Source organism: Euleptes europaea, chromosome 3, assembly GCF_029931775.1.
Source record: "Euleptes europaea isolate rEulEur1 chromosome 3, rEulEur1.hap1, whole genome shotgun sequence".
NCBI lineage: Eukaryota > Metazoa > Chordata > Lepidosauria > Squamata > Sphaerodactylidae > Euleptes > Euleptes europaea.
The window spans coordinates 116,330,247-116,350,170 of record NC_079314.1 but is presented as its reverse complement, the minus strand read 5'-3'; the positions used below and the strand labels follow the sequence as shown (position 1 = coordinate 116,350,170).

At 45.3% G+C, this 19,924-nt stretch overlaps 1 protein-coding gene across 5 annotated transcripts in view; it reads left to right on the top strand.

The window, feature by feature from the left end:
• GATA3 (GATA binding protein 3) overlaps positions 1-19,924 on the top strand; it is a 52,239-nt gene that overhangs the window by 31,347 nt on the left and 968 nt on the right. For 3 of the 5 annotated variants that reach the window (XM_056846104.1, XM_056846106.1, XM_056846108.1), the window contains exons 3-4: positions 3,428-3,573; positions 15,336-15,461. In XM_056846104.1, coding sequence (XP_056702082.1) covers positions 3,428-3,573; positions 15,336-15,461 — 272 coding nt within the window. The remainder of the gene's footprint in view (positions 1-3,427; positions 3,574-15,335; positions 15,462-19,924) is intronic. The other 2 variants (XM_056846105.1, XM_056846107.1) reach the window with 1 other exon arrangement.

The following is a 19,924-nucleotide window of genomic DNA, read 5'->3' as shown; positions in this document are numbered from 1 at the left end:
GAGCTCATCAGATCCTGGAAGCTAAGCAGGGTCGGCTATAGTTAGTACTTGGATGGGAGACCACCCAGGAAGTCCAGGGTTGCTACACAGAGGCAGGCAAACTACCTCTGAACAATGTTGCTGCAGTCGCCTTGTTTGTGGGCTTCCTAGAGGCACCTGGTTGGCCACTGTGTGAACAGACTGCTGGACTTGATGGGCCTTGGTCTGATCCAGCAGGGCTTTTCTTATGTTCTTATGAAGCATGGCTTGCCCCAATAGTTTGTTCGATAAGCCTCTAGAGAATGACTAGAATATATGAAGGGGACCAGTGTTATATCTGAGAGTTTCCTTGTTCTGGAACAAGTGACTTTCCTCTAAAATGTTCCTCTTGCCTTGAAAACCCCATGGGGTCGCTATAAGTCAGTTGTGACTTGACGGGGAAAATTTTTGACTCTCACTGATTAATTAATGAAACCTTTTATTTACCCATTAAAGGTAAATGGGTAAATGGGGAGAGGGCAGGGTTTGGGGAGGGACCTCTACAGAGTACAAGGTATAGACTCTACCCTCCAGTTGCCATTTTCTCCAGGGGAGCTGATAGGTCTGGCTGGTTCTTCCAGGCCACCGGCAAGAGATGGAGGGTAGTGGTGCCACCAGTGGGAAGTTTTTGGGGTGGAAACTCCTGGAGATTTGGGCATGGATACTGGAGATCACAGGGACCTCAGTGGGGTGCAACACCATGGAGCCCATGCTCCAAAGCATCCATTTTTCTCCAAGGAAACTGATATATGTATTCTGGAGATGAGCTGTAATTCCAGGGGATCCCCCAGTCCCATCTGGAGGCTGGCATCCCTAGGAGCTTATCTATTCCCTGGAGATCAGTTGTAATTTCTCCAGGCTCTCCCTGGAGGTTGGCAACCGTGCATGGGATATCCCACTTCTAAGAGCAATTCGAAGCTTCCTGGATAGGTGCTGGGATCTGCTGTAGGAGAAGCTGAGAAGTACACCATGGCTCAGAGGCTGAGCATCAGCTTGGCATGCAGAAGGTCCCAGGTTCAATTCCTGGCATCTCCTGTCGAAAGGACCAGGCAGTAGGTGATGTGAAAGACCTCACCCTTAGACCCTGGAGAGCCACTGCCAGTCAGAGTAGACAATACTGACCACAATGGACCAAGGTTCTGATTCAGTAAAAGGCAGCTTCATGTGTACACAGCGGCTGTCTGTCAGAGGTGTCCTAATGAAGTTAACGAGGATCAAATTATTTCTGTATTCTTCATCAATGTGGTGCATCACAGGGTGGCACAAGCCAAGCCAACAAACTGAAAAAGTCAGATCCCTGCCCCGAGGAAGTTACAATCTACATTTTCAACAGTGAGAAACACAGCAGAGGAAGGGAGAAGCCAAGCTAAGAGGACTGAATATGTGAAAATACAATTACGGCTAATAGCAGCCCTGCCAGTCCTTGGCGTGTGAGTCTGTGTGACTGAGCGTTCACAGCAATTTGCAAATGCTATCATGTACAACCATCTTGGCCAGGCTTTAGTTAACAAGGTATCCTGCTTCAGGACAGGACAGGCTGGGTTAGATAATTGGGTCCCTTTGCCAATCCTGTCCGTGACCAGCTAGGAAAATAGCACCGTCTGTGTTCAGGGCGAGTAGAGATTCTTCAGGGTGAGTAGAGATTCTTTAGAGTTAGCTTGCTCACAGTCATGTGACATTCTTTCCGGAAGAGTAGCTAAAGCCCTAGCTTGAGCACCCTTAAGAAACTGAAGTACGGGGAAGGGCCGTGGCTCAGTGGTAGAGCATCTGCTTGGCAGGCAGGAGGTCCCAGGTTCAATCCTCGGCATCTCCAGTTAAAGGGACTAGGCGAGTAGGTGATGTGAAAGACCTCTGCCTGAGACCCTGGAGAGCCGCTGCCAGTCTGAGTAGACAATGCTGACTTTGATGGACTAAGGGTCTGAGTCAGTAGAAGGCAGCTTCATGTGTTCATGTATAATTCTCAGGGCAGGCATTAGATGATTGGAGTTAAGCAAATGCAGAGGTTTTAAAAACAACAACTATGCTCCAGATTTGTTTATATTGCTACCCACCCTAAGCTCTCCTGGATAGGCAAGGATTTAAGCTTTTTTTCTATAATGAGGCTACCTATTGGATGTAGCTTAATGCCCTTTAGAGATGCAGTCCTTAGAATTGTCTGAGAATCAGCTGAGAATTGCCAAAAAGGGGCATGAAATTTTGGAATTCCGACCAGATTACTTTTTAAAAAATCCCACAAGATGTCCATTCCAGATCGATTCTCAAAATCTCAGTTCTCTTTGCTCAAGTGTCAGACTGACTGGGTTGTATCAGGAAACTTGCCTTTGGAATAAAGTTCATGGAAGTCCAGGTTTAAGACAATTGGCAGGTGGAGTCAGGAGAGATTTGAAAACTGTTTGAGAGACGTTTCAACTCCTGGGGTCCTCTCGGGATGATACTGAATTTCATGGCCACTGGTTTGATTGGAAAGTTCAGATTTCCTCAATAGCTTCTCCCCACTTGGGACGAAACTGTAATTGTCCTCTTCCCAGTGTGTATGATTGACATTTGATGTCTGTTCTTGCATCAGGTGCATTAAATGGTATAAAAGAAACAAACGAAAGTGGGAAATTTGCCCAAGAAAAATTGGTGGCATGACTGAATGTGCGTTAAAAAACAGGAACAAAACAATACATATAGCAGTGTCCCAAGTGTGCATGGATTTTTTCTTTAGGTCAGTTTTCTATGGACAAATAGGCCCTTGAAACCATCCCCAAGTCTGCGCAACCCATTTGCCAGATTAAAAAATGGGGTGATTGGCAGGGCCCCAAGTAATAATCCCTTTTTTCAAAATGCCCTCAATGCTTAGAATAAAAACATTTTAAACTCTTTGGTTTCTTCTGAGAATTTTATTCTAGATCTACCCTAAGGAAGAGTTTCGTTACAATTAAAATGTCACTTTGAAAATGCATTTGGAGAGAAAGGTGTACATTTTCTGGTGTTTAATCTGTATAATTTCTTTTTCACCACAAAGGAAAACAGAAAGTTCTTTATAATCTTTATAATTCTGCTATGGTTGTTTCAACTTAGCTGCTTTTATTCTATTTATAACTATTTGTATCTTTGTCATGCCAGAATGAGTTTATAAAAAATATGAATAAATAGTCCTACTGCCATTCACGACCAGTGGTCATTTGATCTGCCAAAAGGTAAAAAGAGGCAGTTTCTGCTTTATTTAATTAACTGTGAAATTGAATTGCCTCCCCCTTTATTTCACTTCACAACACAGCTGGCTTTTTGGCCCTGGGGAGGGAATGTTGAGCTAGATGGAGGGAATGTTGAGCTAAATGGAGGGAATGTTGAGACCTCCTCCGACTCCCCTTTTCCCTCCCCTTTCTGTCCCTCAATGAACTGTGTCCCCTCTTGTTTCCAGAAGGCAGGGAGTGTGTAAACTGTGGCGCTACCTCAACCCCACTATGGAGGAGAGATGGCACGGGGCATTATCTCTGTAACGCCTGTGGACTGTATCATAAAATGAACGGGCAGAACCGCCCTCTGATAAAGCCCAAGAGAAGGCTGGTAAGTGGCTTGCATCTCAAAACTGCACTAACTTCTTTATTTTCTTTTTCTTTCTCCCTCCCTGTCATGTTGTGTTTTTGAATTTCCTCAGCCCAAGATGGAAAGCTTTCTGGAGGGAGTGGGACTGGGCAGTCCTGCCCAGAGTCTTGTCTGTCTGTACAGAAGAGGGTTTTTGAGAGAGCTTCTCCCCCCTTTTTCACTATGCCTGCCAAGTTATGTACCATTTCTATGTCTCTATTATATATAATAATTATAATAATAATTTATTTTTTTAAAAAATCAAATAAGGGATGATGATTTTTATTAAATGGATTCCGGAGGGTGGTACGGGAGCTGGGTGGAGCATGTGGCAGGCATGAAAAAGTATAATTTGTCTTGAACACAGGAGGGTATCTTGAAACTCATTTTTTCTAAAAAAATAAAAAAATTAAACTGTCACGGGAGCCTCTCTTTCCATCTGATGGGTTTTTGGGGTCTTTGGATTGGCATGGAACCTTGGAATAATGTTCATTGTTCTTGTTTGCTCTGTGTTTTGTCTTTTGCTGAGTTTCTAACACTTGGGAGGGGGCAAAATCCAGTGGTACTTTGTGTGATAACTGTCTTGGTGAATCTGAACCCTCTTCTCTCCCCCTCAAAGTATTGATAAATTCATTTGTTTTGGATGTGTTCTTTCACACCTTGAAGTGAACTGTGTTGCAGTTACATTTTGCATGCAGAAAGTCTTCGGCTCAACCTTTTGAATTTCCAGTTGCCAGAGCAGCCGGAGAAAAATCTGGTGCCAGTTAGTGTTAACAAAGGCAAAACTAGATGCAGCTTTGGAGATCTGTAGTTAGATCTCCTGTCTCTTAAAACTTCTACAAGTAGTGATTACAGAGACCCCCAATATGAACCAAGACCAAGGGATTTGACTCTTTTTCCTGATCTGAATTGGTCCCCCAAAGGTGCTTTTCATTCTGTGGTTAGATCTCCTGTCTCTTAAAACTTCTACAAGTAGTGGTTACAGAGACCCCCAATATGAATCAGGACTATAGGGGTTTGACTCTTTTTCCTGATCTGAATTGGTCCTCCAAAGGTGCTTTTTGTTCTGATAGGGAAAACATGTTGGGAGAAGGGTGGGGTTTTTTTTTGCCCCGCTGGAGTAAATAGCTCCATGGAAGTGACCCTCCATGGGAGAAGTTGGGGAAAAGTTCATGCCTCTCCCCCTCGCCCGGTGGCAGGATCCTGATCTCACTTCCTTTTCCCACCATTGCAATTTATGGAAATGTCAACTGACAGGCAACCTAATCACAGATCATTTAGTTTGGTCCTCAGTCTGAATTAGTATGAGGCTGCTGGGTTTGTGAGTGTAAAGTGCCATCAAGTCGCAGCTGACTTATGGCAATCCAGTAGGGGTTTCAAGGCAAGAGACTAATAGAGCAATCCTAATGGACGGGGGGGGGGGGAGATAGGAGCTGGCACGACTTATGTGCAGGTGTTAGTGCTACTTGTGCTAAGTGGGCTGTAATGCCGGCACAGGACAACTTACACCAGCTCTGGGGAGCAGTGTGGCAGTGTGAGGCTCGGGCGCCAGCGCTGCCTCCCTGGCAGCATTTCCCCAGCGCAATGGCTTGCACCAGCATCAACGGGTCTTTCCCTTGGAGATGACTGTAAGCCCTTTCAGCCTGGGAACCCCCCTTTTTACAGCGTAGATCACCTGCTTTGGCTGCAGAAGACCCCAAATTTAATCCTCTGCATCTCCAGACAAGATGATCATGTGTTAGGAAAGATCCTTCTTTGCCCAAGACCCATTTGCCAGTCCGAGTAGCCAATGCTGTTCTAACAAAGATAAACTATTGAGGACCTTTTAAACCCCTCCTCTTCTGCTAAGAAGTTTTAAGAAGAAGAAGAAGAAAAGTTGGTTTTTATATCCCAATTTTTTCTAGCTTTAAGGAGTCTCTAACTGGCTTACAATCACCTTCCTTTCTTAGAATCATAGAGTTGGAAGGGACCACCAGGGTCATCTAGTCCAGCCCCCTGCACAGTGCAGGAAATTCACAACTACCTCCCCCCGCCCAGACCCCCAGTGCCCAGAAGATGGCCAGGATGTCCTCCCTCTCATGAACTGCCTAAGGTCATAGAATCAGCCTTGCTGACAGATGGCCATCTATCCTCTGCTTAAAAACCTCCAGGGAAGGAGAGCTTACCACCTCCCGAGGAAGCCTCTTCCACTGAAGAACTGCTCTAACAGAAAATTCTTCCTGATGTCTAGATGGAAACTCTTCTGATTCTTCTCCCCACAACAGACACCTTGTGAGATAGGTGGGGCTGAGAGAGAACTGTGACTGGTCTAAGGTCACCCAGCAGGTTTCATGTGGAGGAGTGGGAAACCGAACCCATTAGAGTCCACCACTAGCGTTGCCAATCTCCAGGTACTAGCTGGAGATCTCCTGCTATTACAACTGATCTCCAGTCAATAGAGATCAGTTAACCTGGAAAAAATGGACTCTATGGCCTTGAAGTCCCTCCCTTCCCCAAACCCCGCCCTCCTCAGGCTCTGCCCCCAAAACCTCCCACCAGTGGCGAAGAGGGACTTGGCAACCCTATCCGCCACTCTTAACCATGACACCACAGTAGGTTCCCTTTTTCCAGTTTATCCTGCTGTTTACAAGATCTTTCTGTTCTTAGTTCAGCATTCTAACCGCTCCATCTTACTTGCCTCATGCGTTCTTCATAGGACGGGAAGTTCTGGGACACTGTGTCACTTTGCGTAGTGACTGCTTCCCCCTTAATGGGGGAGGCGAAAGTCTCTTCAATGGCTCTGGAATTTTCTCTGTCTGAACACCTTGATCCATCTGTGTCCCAAGATGGAGGTCTACCCACTCCTCAACTTAAAATTTAAGACTATGCACTAGTATGTGTGGAAAAAAATATGTCTACCAGCCAAGATGATGATGATGAAGAAGAGTTGGTTTTAATATGCCAACTTTCTCTACCACTTAAGGGAGAATCAAACTGGCTTGCAATCACCTTCCCTTCCCCTCCCCACAACAGACACCCTGTGAGGTAGGTGGGGCTGAGAGAGCTCTAAGAGAGCTGTGACTAGCCCAAGGTCACCCAGCTGGCTTTGTGTGGAGGAGTGGGAAAACCAACCCAGTTCAACGGATTAGCCTCTGCTGTTCATGTGGAGGAGTGGGGAATCAAACCCGGTTCTCCAGATCAGAGTCCACAGCTCCAAACCACCACTCTTAACCACTACACCACGATAGAGACATTACTTCAAAAATTAAATCATATGGATACCAAAGTACAAGACTCTTTGCCAAGTGTCTAATACTAACCTAGGTGACAATCCATGTCTGTTTTTTTTTTAAAATCCATGTTAGCCAGACTGCTAAGAAAGAAAAATGGGACACCACAATTAAACTAAAATTGTCACGTTGGGGAAAAAGGTATAAATTTTCTGTCCCTGCTCTATTTCTCTTCTGCACAAATCACAAAAGAAAATGGAGGTGCCCTCCTCGATTTACTTTGGCTGTTACCTTTAAAAGGAAAGCCGTGACCCTTCTTAAGGGGAAGGGAATCTTTCATCTTGACACTGGAAACAGCAGCTGACTAATGGTTTTTGAGAGAGGAAAGTTCTTGTTGGACTATAATTTGGAGCAAGGTTCAAGTATTCTCCCCCACTCCCAAAATATTTTATGTGAAAAGCTAGGGTGCCAACTTCCAGGTGCTAGGTGGAGATCTCCTGCTATTACAACTGATCTCCAGTTGGCAGAGATCAGTTTACCTGGAGAAAATGGCCGCTCTGGCAATTGGACTCTATGGGATTATACTCCATTGAAGTCCCCCCCCCAAACCTGCCCTCCTCAGGCTCCAACCCCCAAATCTTTCCCAACCTGGAGCTGGCAACCCTACGGAATGCTAAGTTCCTAGGAAAAATCTGCCGGATATCTGGTCCTCGGAAATAATACATTGTCATTCTTCTTCCCCCCTCCCAAACACAACAACTAGAAAAAGGTGATCACAGAAAAAGAATAAAGGATGCTTTTCTTTCTTTTTTTCTTTTGGGAAAAAAAGTGTATTCTGTTTTATCAGCTTTGAACAGAAGTGACACTGTTTCTCAAAGATAAGACTAAATCCATATCCTCGGTCAAAGTTTACAGAACTTATATGGCACTGGAGATAAATCAAATACCAAAAGTTCCTTCCAAATACCAAAAGTTCAGAAATCCATATTCATGACTTTGATTCTTCCAAAAGATAATGGAGGCTTTCCTATCCAGAAAGGAAATATCCCACTCAGAATGGGATGCTGGAATCAACTCTCTATTCATCCACAAGAACATAAGAAGGGCTAGGTACTAGGGTTGCCAACCTCCAGGTACTAGAGGGAGATCTCCAGCCGATAGAGATCAGTTCACCTGGAGAAAATGGCCACTTTGGAAATTGGACTCAATGGCACTGAAGTCCCTCCCCTCCCCAAAACCCAACCTCCTCAGGCTCCACCCCAGAAACCCCCCACTGGTGGTGAAGAGGGACCTGGCAACCCTACTAGGTGCCTCTAGGAAGATTCTGAGCAGGCCCACATCTATTGTTTCCCCCAACATCTGCCATCCAACACCTGCTAAGTTTTCTATTTATTTACTATTTTTAACTAACCTGGATTGCCCAGGTTAGCCTGATCTCATTGGATCTCGGAAGCTAAGCATGTTGGCGACACTAGTTGGTCAATCAAGTCCCGTTGATTTTCATGTTAGGCATGTGCTTAACCCTCTCCCACTGACATCAGTGGGAGTTAGTGGCTATCCACTGACGTGGCTTGGTTTCTGTCCAATTCTGAGTGTCCCGTGACCCCGTAGTCTTGATTAAACAACAAGCAAGTTTCTAGACCTTAAGATGAATTGAAAGAGTGTGTAATACCTGAGGAAATCTCAAAAACCAAATGCAAGGAAACCCAGGAAGGATTTCTAGTAGTCAAGGAGATGCTTGGTTCCTCCTTCCACAGAGTGTAAATAAGGAAATTTATTTATTTATTTGGATTTATAGCCCTCCCTCATTCCCAGACAAGGCCAGACTCAGGGCGGGTAACATCATTGTTTTTTAACCTATTTTATTATTATTATTTTTAATAAAAGAGATATAACAGTAACAAACATACACATCCACACAGTCTTTTTCCACCCTTCTAGGGGTTCCGGTACATTACTGCCTTTTCACAAATTCACATTTTATATCTTTAAAAAAAGTTAATCTTCTTAATATACTATATACTATATATCTTCTTAATATACTATAAATTAATATTCTATGACCATGGCCATTATATCTGCTTTAATTATAATTGCATTCATGACATTTATTCCAACTATTTTCCCATTGGCCTCTTAAAAATTATACAATATTTATAATAGCTATTCTTGATTGCTGAAAGTAAAAAGAGAAAGTGCCAAAGCAGGACTACAGCTGAACATCAAGAAAACAAAAGTAATGACTACAGGAGAATTACACAACTTTAAGGTTGACAATGAGGAAATTGAAATTGTTCAAGACTTTCTAGTCCTTGGCTCCACCATCAACCAAAAGGGAGACTGCAGCCAAGAAATCAGAAGGAGATTGAGACTGGGAAGGGCAGCCATGAAGGAGCTAGAAAAGATTTTGAAGTGTAAGGATGTGTCACTGGCCACCAAGACTAGATTAATTCATGCCATCGTATTCCCTATTGCTATGTATAGGTGTGAAAGCTGGACAGTGAAGAAAGCTGATAGGAAGAAAATAGATTCCTTTGAAATGTGGTGTTGGAGGAGAGTGTTACGGATTCCGTGGACTGCCAAAAAAACACATCAGTGGGTTATAGATCAAATCAAGCCTGAACTGACCCTAGAAGCTAAAATGACTAAACTGAGGCTATCGTATTTTGGTCACGTCATGAGATGACAAGAGTCACTGGAAAAGACAGTCATGCTAGGAAAAGTTGAGGGCAGCAGGAAAAGAGGAAGACCCAACAAGAGATGGATTGACTCAATAAAGGAAGCCACAGCCTTCAATTTGCAAGGTGTGAGCAAGGCTGTCAAAGATAGGACATTTTGGAGGACTTTCATTCATAGGGTCGCCATGAGTCGGAAGCTACTTGACGGCACTTAACACACACATTCTAGATTGAGCTTATTCTCCCCCTCTGGCTTTGCTGCACCCTCTATTTCTACTGTTTATTACATACAAAATCAATTATAAAGTCATCTCAGCTTATACCATTTAGAATATACATGTTGCTATGCATCTAAATACTAATATTTACTAACTTCTACGTTACTGTATTTCACCTTAAGTTTTGCATATGTTGCCCATTTCTTCTGAAATTCTTCCATTGATTCTCCTTTTAACAAATTGGATAGTTTCGCCATCACAGCGCATTAACATTTTAATACATAAAATCATAACAATAATTAAAACCAACTATTAAAACATTTAAAATCGTACAAGACGGCCTTAAAACAACTCTGACACCCCGTGCAACTAGGTTTTTGGCAGGTCAACCCCCATAGATACAAAGGGGGGGAGGGATGGGGAGGCCAGTTATGATGGATAAACTGGAAATAGTTGCACACTGGCATTCATTCAGGTTGTGGAATTGAGTTTTCCTTGCTGCATAATTTAACAGAACTCTCCAAACACTTAGCATGGGAAGGTCGGACCAGAACCAAAGGGTTTAAATCAAATCAAAAGAGTTTCCGTCTAGACATTGGGAAGAATTTTCCTCAGTGGAACAGGCTTCCTCGGGAGGTGGTGAGCTCTCCTTCTCTGGAAGTTTTTAAGCAGAGATGAGATGGCCATCTGTGAGCAATGCTGATTCTTAAGCAGATGATGAGCGGGAGGGCATCTTGACTATCTTCTGGGCATGGAGGAGGGGTCACTGTGTGTGTGTGTGGAGGGGGGAGGTAGTTGTGAATTTCCTGCATTGTGCAGGGGGTTGGACTAGATGACCCTGGTGGTCCCTTCCAACTCTATGATTGTATGATTCTGTGAATGTGACACAGGCGAGGTAACACTGGGAACATGTCTTCTGATCTTTGTCAAGTGGTTGAGGGACCAGTCCCAGAATCCACTGGGAGTCAAATATATGTGACAGTTATACTGGCATGGACACCCAAAGCAAACTGGGATGTTCTTCCATGATTTAAAAAAAAAGTTTAGGGAATGCAGTGGAGTGGCTAGACGGGGAGGCGGGAACAGCCAAAAGCAGTCTGAAAACTTCTCGGCAGGCTTACTTTTTCACTCATGTATTGCGGCCAACCAACAGTGAGCAGACTGCATACCCAGTGATGCTCTAGCATGAGCCAAACCAATCAGCTTTGAGGAGATAACATGAGCAGCCATATGATGCAAAGGTTCTCAAGGTAGTATCTGGGGATTCTGCAGGTTAAGCAAGGTTTATGAACAAACTGTCACTTGTTCAGTACATTCGGGAGATTAACCAGGGTTTGTGAGCAGCAAACTCAGATTTTACCATAGTTCCAGGTGGGTAGTTGTGTTGGTCTGCAGTCGAAGAGCGAGATTCGAGTCCTGTAGCACCTTCGAGACCAGTAATATTTCTAGGGTATAATGTTTTGAGAGCCAAAGTTCCCTGTATCAGATTTTATCTTGACATCCGAATGGAGGCTATGGTCTTTTATGCATGGCTGTTTCACTCGCCATCGCTCCTCTGATGACTTCAGATCTTTGTTGTGATTATGCGTACTGTTTCCCCGCGTCTTGCCCGCATTTTCAGGGATCTGGCAACCCTATAGTCTGGGCTATTCAGGTTGCTAAAATTGATGGATGTGTGATGGGGCTTTCCGAGATATTAATTCCAGATTGTCTAAGGTTGTTTCTTGTGCTAGAGAGACAAGAAGAATCGGGTGGTTTTTTAATGAAGTAGAGAACATCTTTGTCTCTGGGCCGTACCTCTGATGGCAGGTCAGAATTCACATGACTGAATGTTCTCCTGTGTAAAAAATTCCCAGCCCAATGAAAGTTAGATGTCAGAAAGGAAAAGTTCAAGTCTAGCCTTTTCTATGACAAGCTAACCTTATCTCTGTGTTTATATTTATAAGCGTGTGGAGGAGGAAGGGGTGTGTGAAGCAGTCCTTAGAATATATTTTTGACCTTTTATGTATCTCTCAGGTACAAGCAATATTTAGAAGACAGTTTGATTAAATATATGTGACTTTATGCCCCGTGGCATAGAGTGGTGAGCTGCAGTATTGCAGTCCAAAGCTCTGCTCATGACCTGAGTTCGATCCCGACGGAAGTTGGTTTCAGGTAGCCGGCTCAAGGTCGACTCAGCCTTCCATCCTTCCGAGGTCGGGAAAATGAGTACCCATCTTGCTGGGGGTAAAGGGAAGATGACTGGGGAAGGCGCTGGCAAACCACCCCGTAAACAAAGTCTGCCTAGAAAATGTCGGGATGTGACAACACCCCTTGGGTCAGGAATGACCCAGTGCTTGCACAGGGGACCTTTACCTTTTTTTATGGTTAGGTTTTCTTGCAGAGCCCAGAGACTAATGCCTCCCCCTGAGGTAGGGCTGCCAGATCCAGGTTGGGAAACTCCTGGAGATTTGGGGATGGAACTTGGTGAGGACAGGGACCTCAGTGGGGTACAATGCCACAAAGTCCAAAGCATCCATTTTCTCCAGGGAAAGTGATCTCTATAGCCTGGAGATGAGCTGTAATTCCAAGGGATCCCCAGGTCCTGAAGTATACAATTAAAAGCTAAGCCATTGAAACATAATCCAAGTGCACATAAGTTTAATACAAGTTAAAACCAAATAATGCTGATGACTCCTATAAGGCCTTGCAAAAAGCCTTCCAACTACATATATTAAAATAACACTATTGGCATAATGTACATTTAGATATACAACCATATGCAAACCATAGACATACAATCATATGGTCTTTATATTATTGTATGTGGCTCAGAGGTAAAGCATCTGCTTGGCATGCAGAAAGTCCCAGGTTCAATCCCTGGCATCTACAGTTAAAGGGACTGGGCAAGTAGGTGATGTGAAAGACCTCTGCCCGAGACCCTGGAGAGCCGCTGCCGGTCTGATTAGATAATACTGACTTTGATGGACCATGGGTCTGATTCAGTATAAGGCAGCTTCATGTATGTCTATGCATATGATTGTATGTCTAAATGTATATTATGCCTAAATGTATATGTATGTCTAAATGTATATCATGCTATTTTAATATATGTATTTGGAAGGCTTTTTGCAAGGCATTATAGGAGTCATCAGCATTATTTGGTTTTAACTTGTATTAAACTTATGTGAACTTAGATTATTTTTGAGTGGCTTTGCTTTTAATTGTATGCTTCTTGGCCTTGTTAGTTGTTTTTTGCTTCACCTTTTAGGTACTTAATTTTGTTTTTAGGGTTAAGTTTTGTTTTTCTTCCTTTACTTTGGTATCCCCAGGTCCCACCTGGAGACTAGCATCCCTACCCTGATGTTACCTCCCAGTATTCAGATGCTGACTATCTCTGAATATGGAGGTTCAGGGCATAGCACCATATCGATAGGGTTGCCAGCTCCCAGATACTACGGTAGCTGGAGATCTCCTGCCATTACAACGGATCTCCAGCCGATAGAGATCAGTTCGCCTGGAGAAAATGGCCGCTTTGGCAATTGGACTCTATGGCATTGACGTCCCTCCCCTCCCCAAACCCCGCCCTCCTCAGGCTCCGCCCCAAAACATCCTGCCAGTGGCGAAGAGGGACCCGCGGCAACCCAACGTATTGACCAAGCTTCATTGAAGAGCTGCTGGTACATTGCCAGCGGAGGTTTTCCAGAAGTTAGGGAAAGCACAGTGAAAATACGGATTGGTATTTGCTGGGGCTAATTTGGAAAAAAAGAGTTCACTTACCCTTCCCACGGCGCTGGGCCCTCAGGCTATCCAGTTAAATGATGGGAGGAGGCCCCAAAGGAGGGGGTTCTTCGTGGGACCCATCATTAGCTTATGGAATTCTTAAACAAGTTGTTTCTGATGGACATCGTCTTAGAAGGCTGTGTCAGACAAATCTGTGGGGAATATGTCCATGATCACTAAATGGAGTCTCCTTGCTTGTTTGGTTTACTAATTTGTTTTGGATCCCATTTTTCTTCCCAATGGGAAGAAGGGGCGGGTCTTTGAACTCTAGGGCTGCCAACCTCCAGGTACTATCTGGAGATCTCCTGCTATTACAACAGATCTCCAGCTGGTAGAGATCAGTCCACCTGGAGAAAATGGCCGCTTTGGCAATTGGACTCTATGACCTTGAAGTCCCTCCCTTCCTCAAACCCCACCCTCCTCAGGCTCTGCCCCCAAATCCTCCTGCCAGTGGCAAAGAGGGACCTGGCAACCCTAGATAGAGATCAGTCCCCCTGGAGAAAATGGCCGCTTTGGCAATTGGACTCTATGGCCTTGAAGTCCCTCCCTTCCCCAGACCATGCCCTCCTTAGGCTCCACCTCAAAATCCTTCCACTGGTGGCGAAGAGGGACCTGGCAAGCCTATGAATTCTGTTTGTTAGATTCCCCGAAGCATCTGGTTGGCAACTGTGAGGAAAGCCCAACTGGGCTAAATGGTTCTTTGGTTTCATCCGATGAGCCTCTTATTTGTCAGGGGTATGTTAGGCATATGGGCCGTCCAGAGTTCTGTCTCTCACATAAGTAGGGTTGCCAACTCAGGGTTGGGAAATACCTGGAGATTTTGGGGATGGAGCCTGGGGGGGGGGGTTGGGGGAGGGACTGCAATACCATAGAGTCCAATTGCCGAAGCGGCTATTTTCTCCAGGTGAACTGATCTCTGTTGGCCGGAGATCAGTTGTAATAGTAGGAGATCCCCAGCAGTGGGAAGAGAGGGACAGTGGTGTAGTGGTTAAGAGTGGTGGTTTGGAGTGATGGAGTCAGATTTATCAGGGCATTCATGCTTAAGGAGGACTTTCCATAAGTAGTATGGAGGGGAGCTTTGGGAGGTGTTGTGGCTTAGTGGTGGATCATCTGCTTCGCATTGGTTGGTTCAATCCCTGGCATCTCCAGTTAAAGGATCTGGCAGTAAGTGGTGTAAAAGATTTCTGCCTGAGATCCTGGCCAGTCTGAATAGACAATACTCACTTTAATTGACCGAGGGTCTGATTCAATATTGTAGGGCTACCAATGGTGGGTGGGGAAATACCTGGAGATGTTGGGGGTGGAGCCTGGGGAAGGTGGGGCTTGGGCAGGGGAGGGACCTCAGTGGGGTATAATGCTATAGAGTCCACCCTCCCCCAAAGCAGCCATTTTCTCCATGAGAACTGATCTTGGTTGTCCAGAGATCAGTTTAAATATCGGGAGATCTCCAGGTACCACCTGGAGGTTGGTGACCTTAAGTATAAGGCAGCTTCAAGTGGAATGCTTCAGAGCAGATTTCTTCCCCCCCCCCATATTTGGATTGTTACTGTACAATAATGAAATCCCAGTATGTAAAAAGCAGATTTTCTGGTGTGAATCATGAATAGAAGATGATGTATTTGTAGCTTGGAATGAGTCAGTGTAACGTCTATTGATGAAGCAGCATTGAATTCATGCTAATTTGACTCAATGCTGTGAGTTGCTCCAAAAATGTCCCTCGATCCCCACCTGTCCTTCTGTCTTAACTGTGGGCCTCTGATGTTCTGTCGATTGCAGCGATGGTCCGACTGGTTCGTCATTTGCAACTCTGGGGGTACGTCGTCCATCCTGCGCGGTCCTTGTGACGTGGTTGCGTTTTCTCTTTTCTCTCTCTCTAGTCTGCTGCAAGGAGAGCGGGGACATCATGCGCAAACTGCCAGACCACCACCACCACCCTGTGGAGGAGGAACGCCAACGGGGATCCAGTGTGCAATGCCTGCGGGCTGTATTACAAGCTCCACAATGTAAGTGCGGCGGTCAGTTTCCCTGAATACCTCTCCAGGGGTTAATCTATCTTTGTTTTTTCTTGTGGTTGTTGAAGTCAAGAGCTCGGTGAACCGACCATAGAACGCTTCTGGCCAAACCCTGCATAGTTTTTGCTTTCAGACCTCTTCTCGCTCAATATAACATTCCTTAAAGAAAGCCATTGCTTCTGCAGCGGACAGGTCAAGAAATCGTCGTGCAATGCATTTCAATGCCTGTCGATGCTGTCCAAGGAATTCTAATGCATCATCAAGGAAATTGCATAAATTGAGGTTTTCATGCCTTTCTCAGCATTAGAATAATGGTCTTCACACAACGCACAGTTAAATTGTGGAACTCCCTGCCCCAGGATGTGGTGATGGCTGCCACCTTGTAAGGCTTTCAGAGGGGAGTGGACATATTCGCGGAAGGGAGGGCTATCCACGGCTGCTAGTCAAAATGAATACTAGTCATGATGCCTAACTATTATCTACAGTATCAGAGGAACATACCTGTTGTACTAGGTGCTGTGGAAGACAGGCAGGATAATGCTGATGCAGTTGTCTTGTTTGTGGGCTTCCTAGAGGCACCTGGTTGGCCACTGTGTGAACAGGCTGCTGGACTTGATGGGCCTTGGTCTGATCCAGCATGGCCTTTCTTATGTTTTTCTGTTCTTATGAATGGGGAAATTAGGGGGAGATTTTTCAGTCACTTTGCTTTGATGTCCCTCGCGCAATACATTTTTTTCTTAGCGATTGCTTGTTTTTTATGCTATGTTTCAGAATAAGTGGGCTACGATCTCCCCTCATCAACTCCTACTCAAGCCCCCATCAAAAGCTGGCTGCGGTTAGACGGGCTTGCTCTTCTGATAAACTCTCCTCTCCCCCCACCAACTCAGATGTGAATCATATAAAGGCTTTTTTGAGTCTAAAAAGTCTGTCTAGGATTGAGAAGCCCAGGGGTGCCAGGATCGTTTTCTTGGCCCTAGTCCTATGCTTCTGATCGAACAACAAAGTTTTCTTGTGATTTGTACTTTTGATTATTTTGAGTATGAAAATCAGCTCCAATATAAACAAAAGCACTCATAGAATCATAGAGTTGGAAGGAACCACCAGGGTCATCTAGTCCAACCCCCAGTACAATGCAGGAAAATCACAACTACCTCCCTCCCCAAACTCCGATTCACCCCTACTCCATGCTCAGAAGATGGCAAAAAACAAACAAAACCAAAAACTTCCAGGATCCCTAGCCAATCTGGCTTGGAGGAAAATTGCCTCCTGACCTCCAAGTGGCAATCGACATTACCCTGGGCATGTAATTGCGCAGAACCTGGCTTGATCAGGTCTCTGGAAAGGCAGAGCATAAATTTTCTAAAGAAGTGAATCAATCAAACTGGGTTCCTTGGGAAGTGAGAGTGACTATTTAAAACCAGTAGAAAAGAGCAGGAGTCCAGTAGCACGTTAAAGACTGACAAAATGTCTGGCAGGGTATGAGCTTTCGTGAGTCACAGCTCACTTCTTCAGATATTTTAAACCAAACCTACAGTTGTGCATCTGCTTTGGGGTGATGCTCTTTCTCTGGGTTGGGAAATTCCTTGTGATTTGAGGGCAGAGCCTAAAGAGGGGGGAGTCTGAGGAAGGGAGGGAACTCAACAGGCATGTAATGCAATAGAACCCACCCTCCAAAGCTGCCACTGGCTCCAACTACTTTAAAACCTTATAATTGGAGATACCTCCCATCAAATCATATCTGGAACCTCCTCCACACAAAGTAAATGCTCTATTGCTGAGCCAAGGCCCCATCTTTACGCTCCACTGGATCCAGGAGCTATTTTTTCTTTGTCCTTCTCCCTTCTTCTCCCTTTGTTTCCTATGTTTTCTCCCTGTCTCTTTTAAAAAGGATTTTAAAAGAGAAAACATTGGCATAACCAATCTTGTGACCCACATCCGGTGACCCACTTCTAATAGGGTTGCCAACTTCCAGGTAATAGATGGAGATCTCCTGCTATTACAACTGATCTCCAGCCGACAGAGATCAGTTCACCTGGAGAAAATGGTCACTTTGGCGATTGGACTCTATGGCCTTGAAGTCCCTCCCCAAACCCTGCCCTCTTCAGGCTCCACCCCAAAAACCTCTCGCCAGCAGCGGAGAGGGACCTGGCAACCCTAGCTTCTAATGATCTGAGCCTTATTGAACAACGTTTGCAACAGATGCAAACTTTTGTTCTTGCAAACAACGTCCCACTTAACAGTCTTGTCTAGTCCGTGTCGAGAAAGGAAGGTGTTTGTAAACCACAGTCTTATTTATTTCCCTGCGAATAAAGAAACCAGCCACCACCACCTGCAGATCACAAGGTCTTTGGTTTGCGTGTGGGAGGGCGCCGTTTGTTTCCTCGACGAACCTGTTTCCCATGTCCCATTTAGCATAACAACACCGGAGGGGAGAAAAGGTTTTAGAGGAATTTCAGGGAAGACAAATAGCATTGTGGGGGGAACTAGTAAAATAGTAGTTCTCAAAGTGTGGGCCAGGCCCCAAATGTTGGTTGTGACCCTCTCACAGGTGGGTTACAAGGCCAGGAGAGAGGAGGGTGAACAGTAGGATTGCCAACTTCCGAGTGGTAGCTGGAGATCTCCCACTATGGTTGCCAACCTCCTGGTAGTAGCTGGAGATCTGCTATCACAACTGATCTCTAGCCGATACAGATCAGTTCTCCTGGAGAAAATGGCCGCTTTGGCCATTGGCCTCTATGGCATTGAAGTCCCTCCCCTCCCAAACCATGCCCTCCTCAGGCTCCACCCCAAAATTCTCCTGCCTGTGGCGAAGAGGGACCTGGCAACCCTATCTCCCGCTATTACAGCTGATCTCCAGGAGATAGAGATCAATTCATCTGGAGAAAATGGCTGCTTTGGAAGGTGGCTTCTATGGCATTACACCCCACTGAAGTCCCTCCTCTCCCCAAACCCCACCCTCCTCAGGCTCCACACCCAAAATCTCCAAGTAGATCCCAACTCGGAGCTGGCAACCCTAAGGAACAGAGAGGGGAGAATCGCAGGTAAACAGTGGGTTTGATGCTTCAGAATGGGCAAAATGGCCATGAAATAAGCTTGTTTCTCAGCAACATGACCTATTTGCAAGATCGCCTTTCCCCCTGTGCCCCACCACAATACCTTTGCACATCTGAGCGAGCCTTCTGCAGGTGCCAATCTGCTAATGGGCAAAATCAACAGCTGCCCATACCAATGCCTTCTCTGTGGTGGCCCCCACTTTTTGAAATGGCCTACCTGAGGAGGTCAAGAAGTTTCCCGCTTTCCTGGATGAGCAAAGCTTTTGACTGCAGTATTGCAGCTTACCACTCTGCACCACGGGGCAATCTGCGATTACTATTTATTTATTTCATTTATTCTCTGCCTTTCTCCTGCATGGGGACCCAAAACAACTTACATCCTCCTCCTGTCATCCATTTCTCATTGAATACCCCAGGCTAGCTTGATCTTGTCAGATCTCAGAAGCTAAGCAGGGTTGGCCCTGGTCAGTACTTGGATGGGAGACACCCCCCGCCCCCCGCAAAGAAGTTGAGGGTTGCTACGCAGAGGCGGGCAATGGCAAACCACTTCTGTTTGTCTCTTGACTTGAAAACCCTACGGAGTTGCCCTCAATTGGCTGTGACTTGACAGCCAAAAAGAGGGTGGGGTAATATCGTGGAGTTTGTGAGTAGTTTCTGGAGTTTGTGAGTAGGTTCTGTAAAGCACAGCTCCCACTTCAAAAAGTTCGAGAACCACTGAGGTTGCGGGAAGGCTAAGGAACAAATATTCCTACTTTAGAATATAAATTGGAGTTAATTTTCAGGTTTGGGAATGAATTACAATTTTGGGGTGCTGTGTTTGTGTTAACGTTCAGACTTGGATTATGGGCGTTTTAGGCCAGGAGAGAAACTGGAAAATATAGATATCTCATTAAAAAATCCCAAGATCTGAATCCAGATGTTCCATTTCCCTAGCTCAGGGTGAAGGCACCATGCTCATTGGAGTACTGAAGGTCTCGAGTTCATTCCCTAGCATCTTTGGTTCACAAAGTTCTCCGCTCGTAAAGCTAGGAGAGATCCCCACAGCAGTGATTCCCAACTTTGCCAGCATGGTGTAGTGGTTAAGAGCGGTGGTTTGGAGCAGTGGACTCTGATCTGGAGAACCAGGTTTGATTCCCCGCTCCTCCACATGAGCGGTGGAGGCTAATCTGGTGAACTGGATTTGTTTTCCCACTCGTACACATGAAGCCAGCTGGGTGACCTTGGGCTAGTCACAGCTCTCTTAGAGCTCTCTCTGCCCCCCCACCTCACAGGGTGTCTGTTGTGGGGAGGGGAAGGGAAGGTGATTGTAAGCTGGTTTGAGTCTTCCTTAAGTGGTAGAGAAAGTCGGCATATAAAAACCAACTCTTCTCCTTCTCCTTCTCCTTCTCCTTCTCCTTCTCC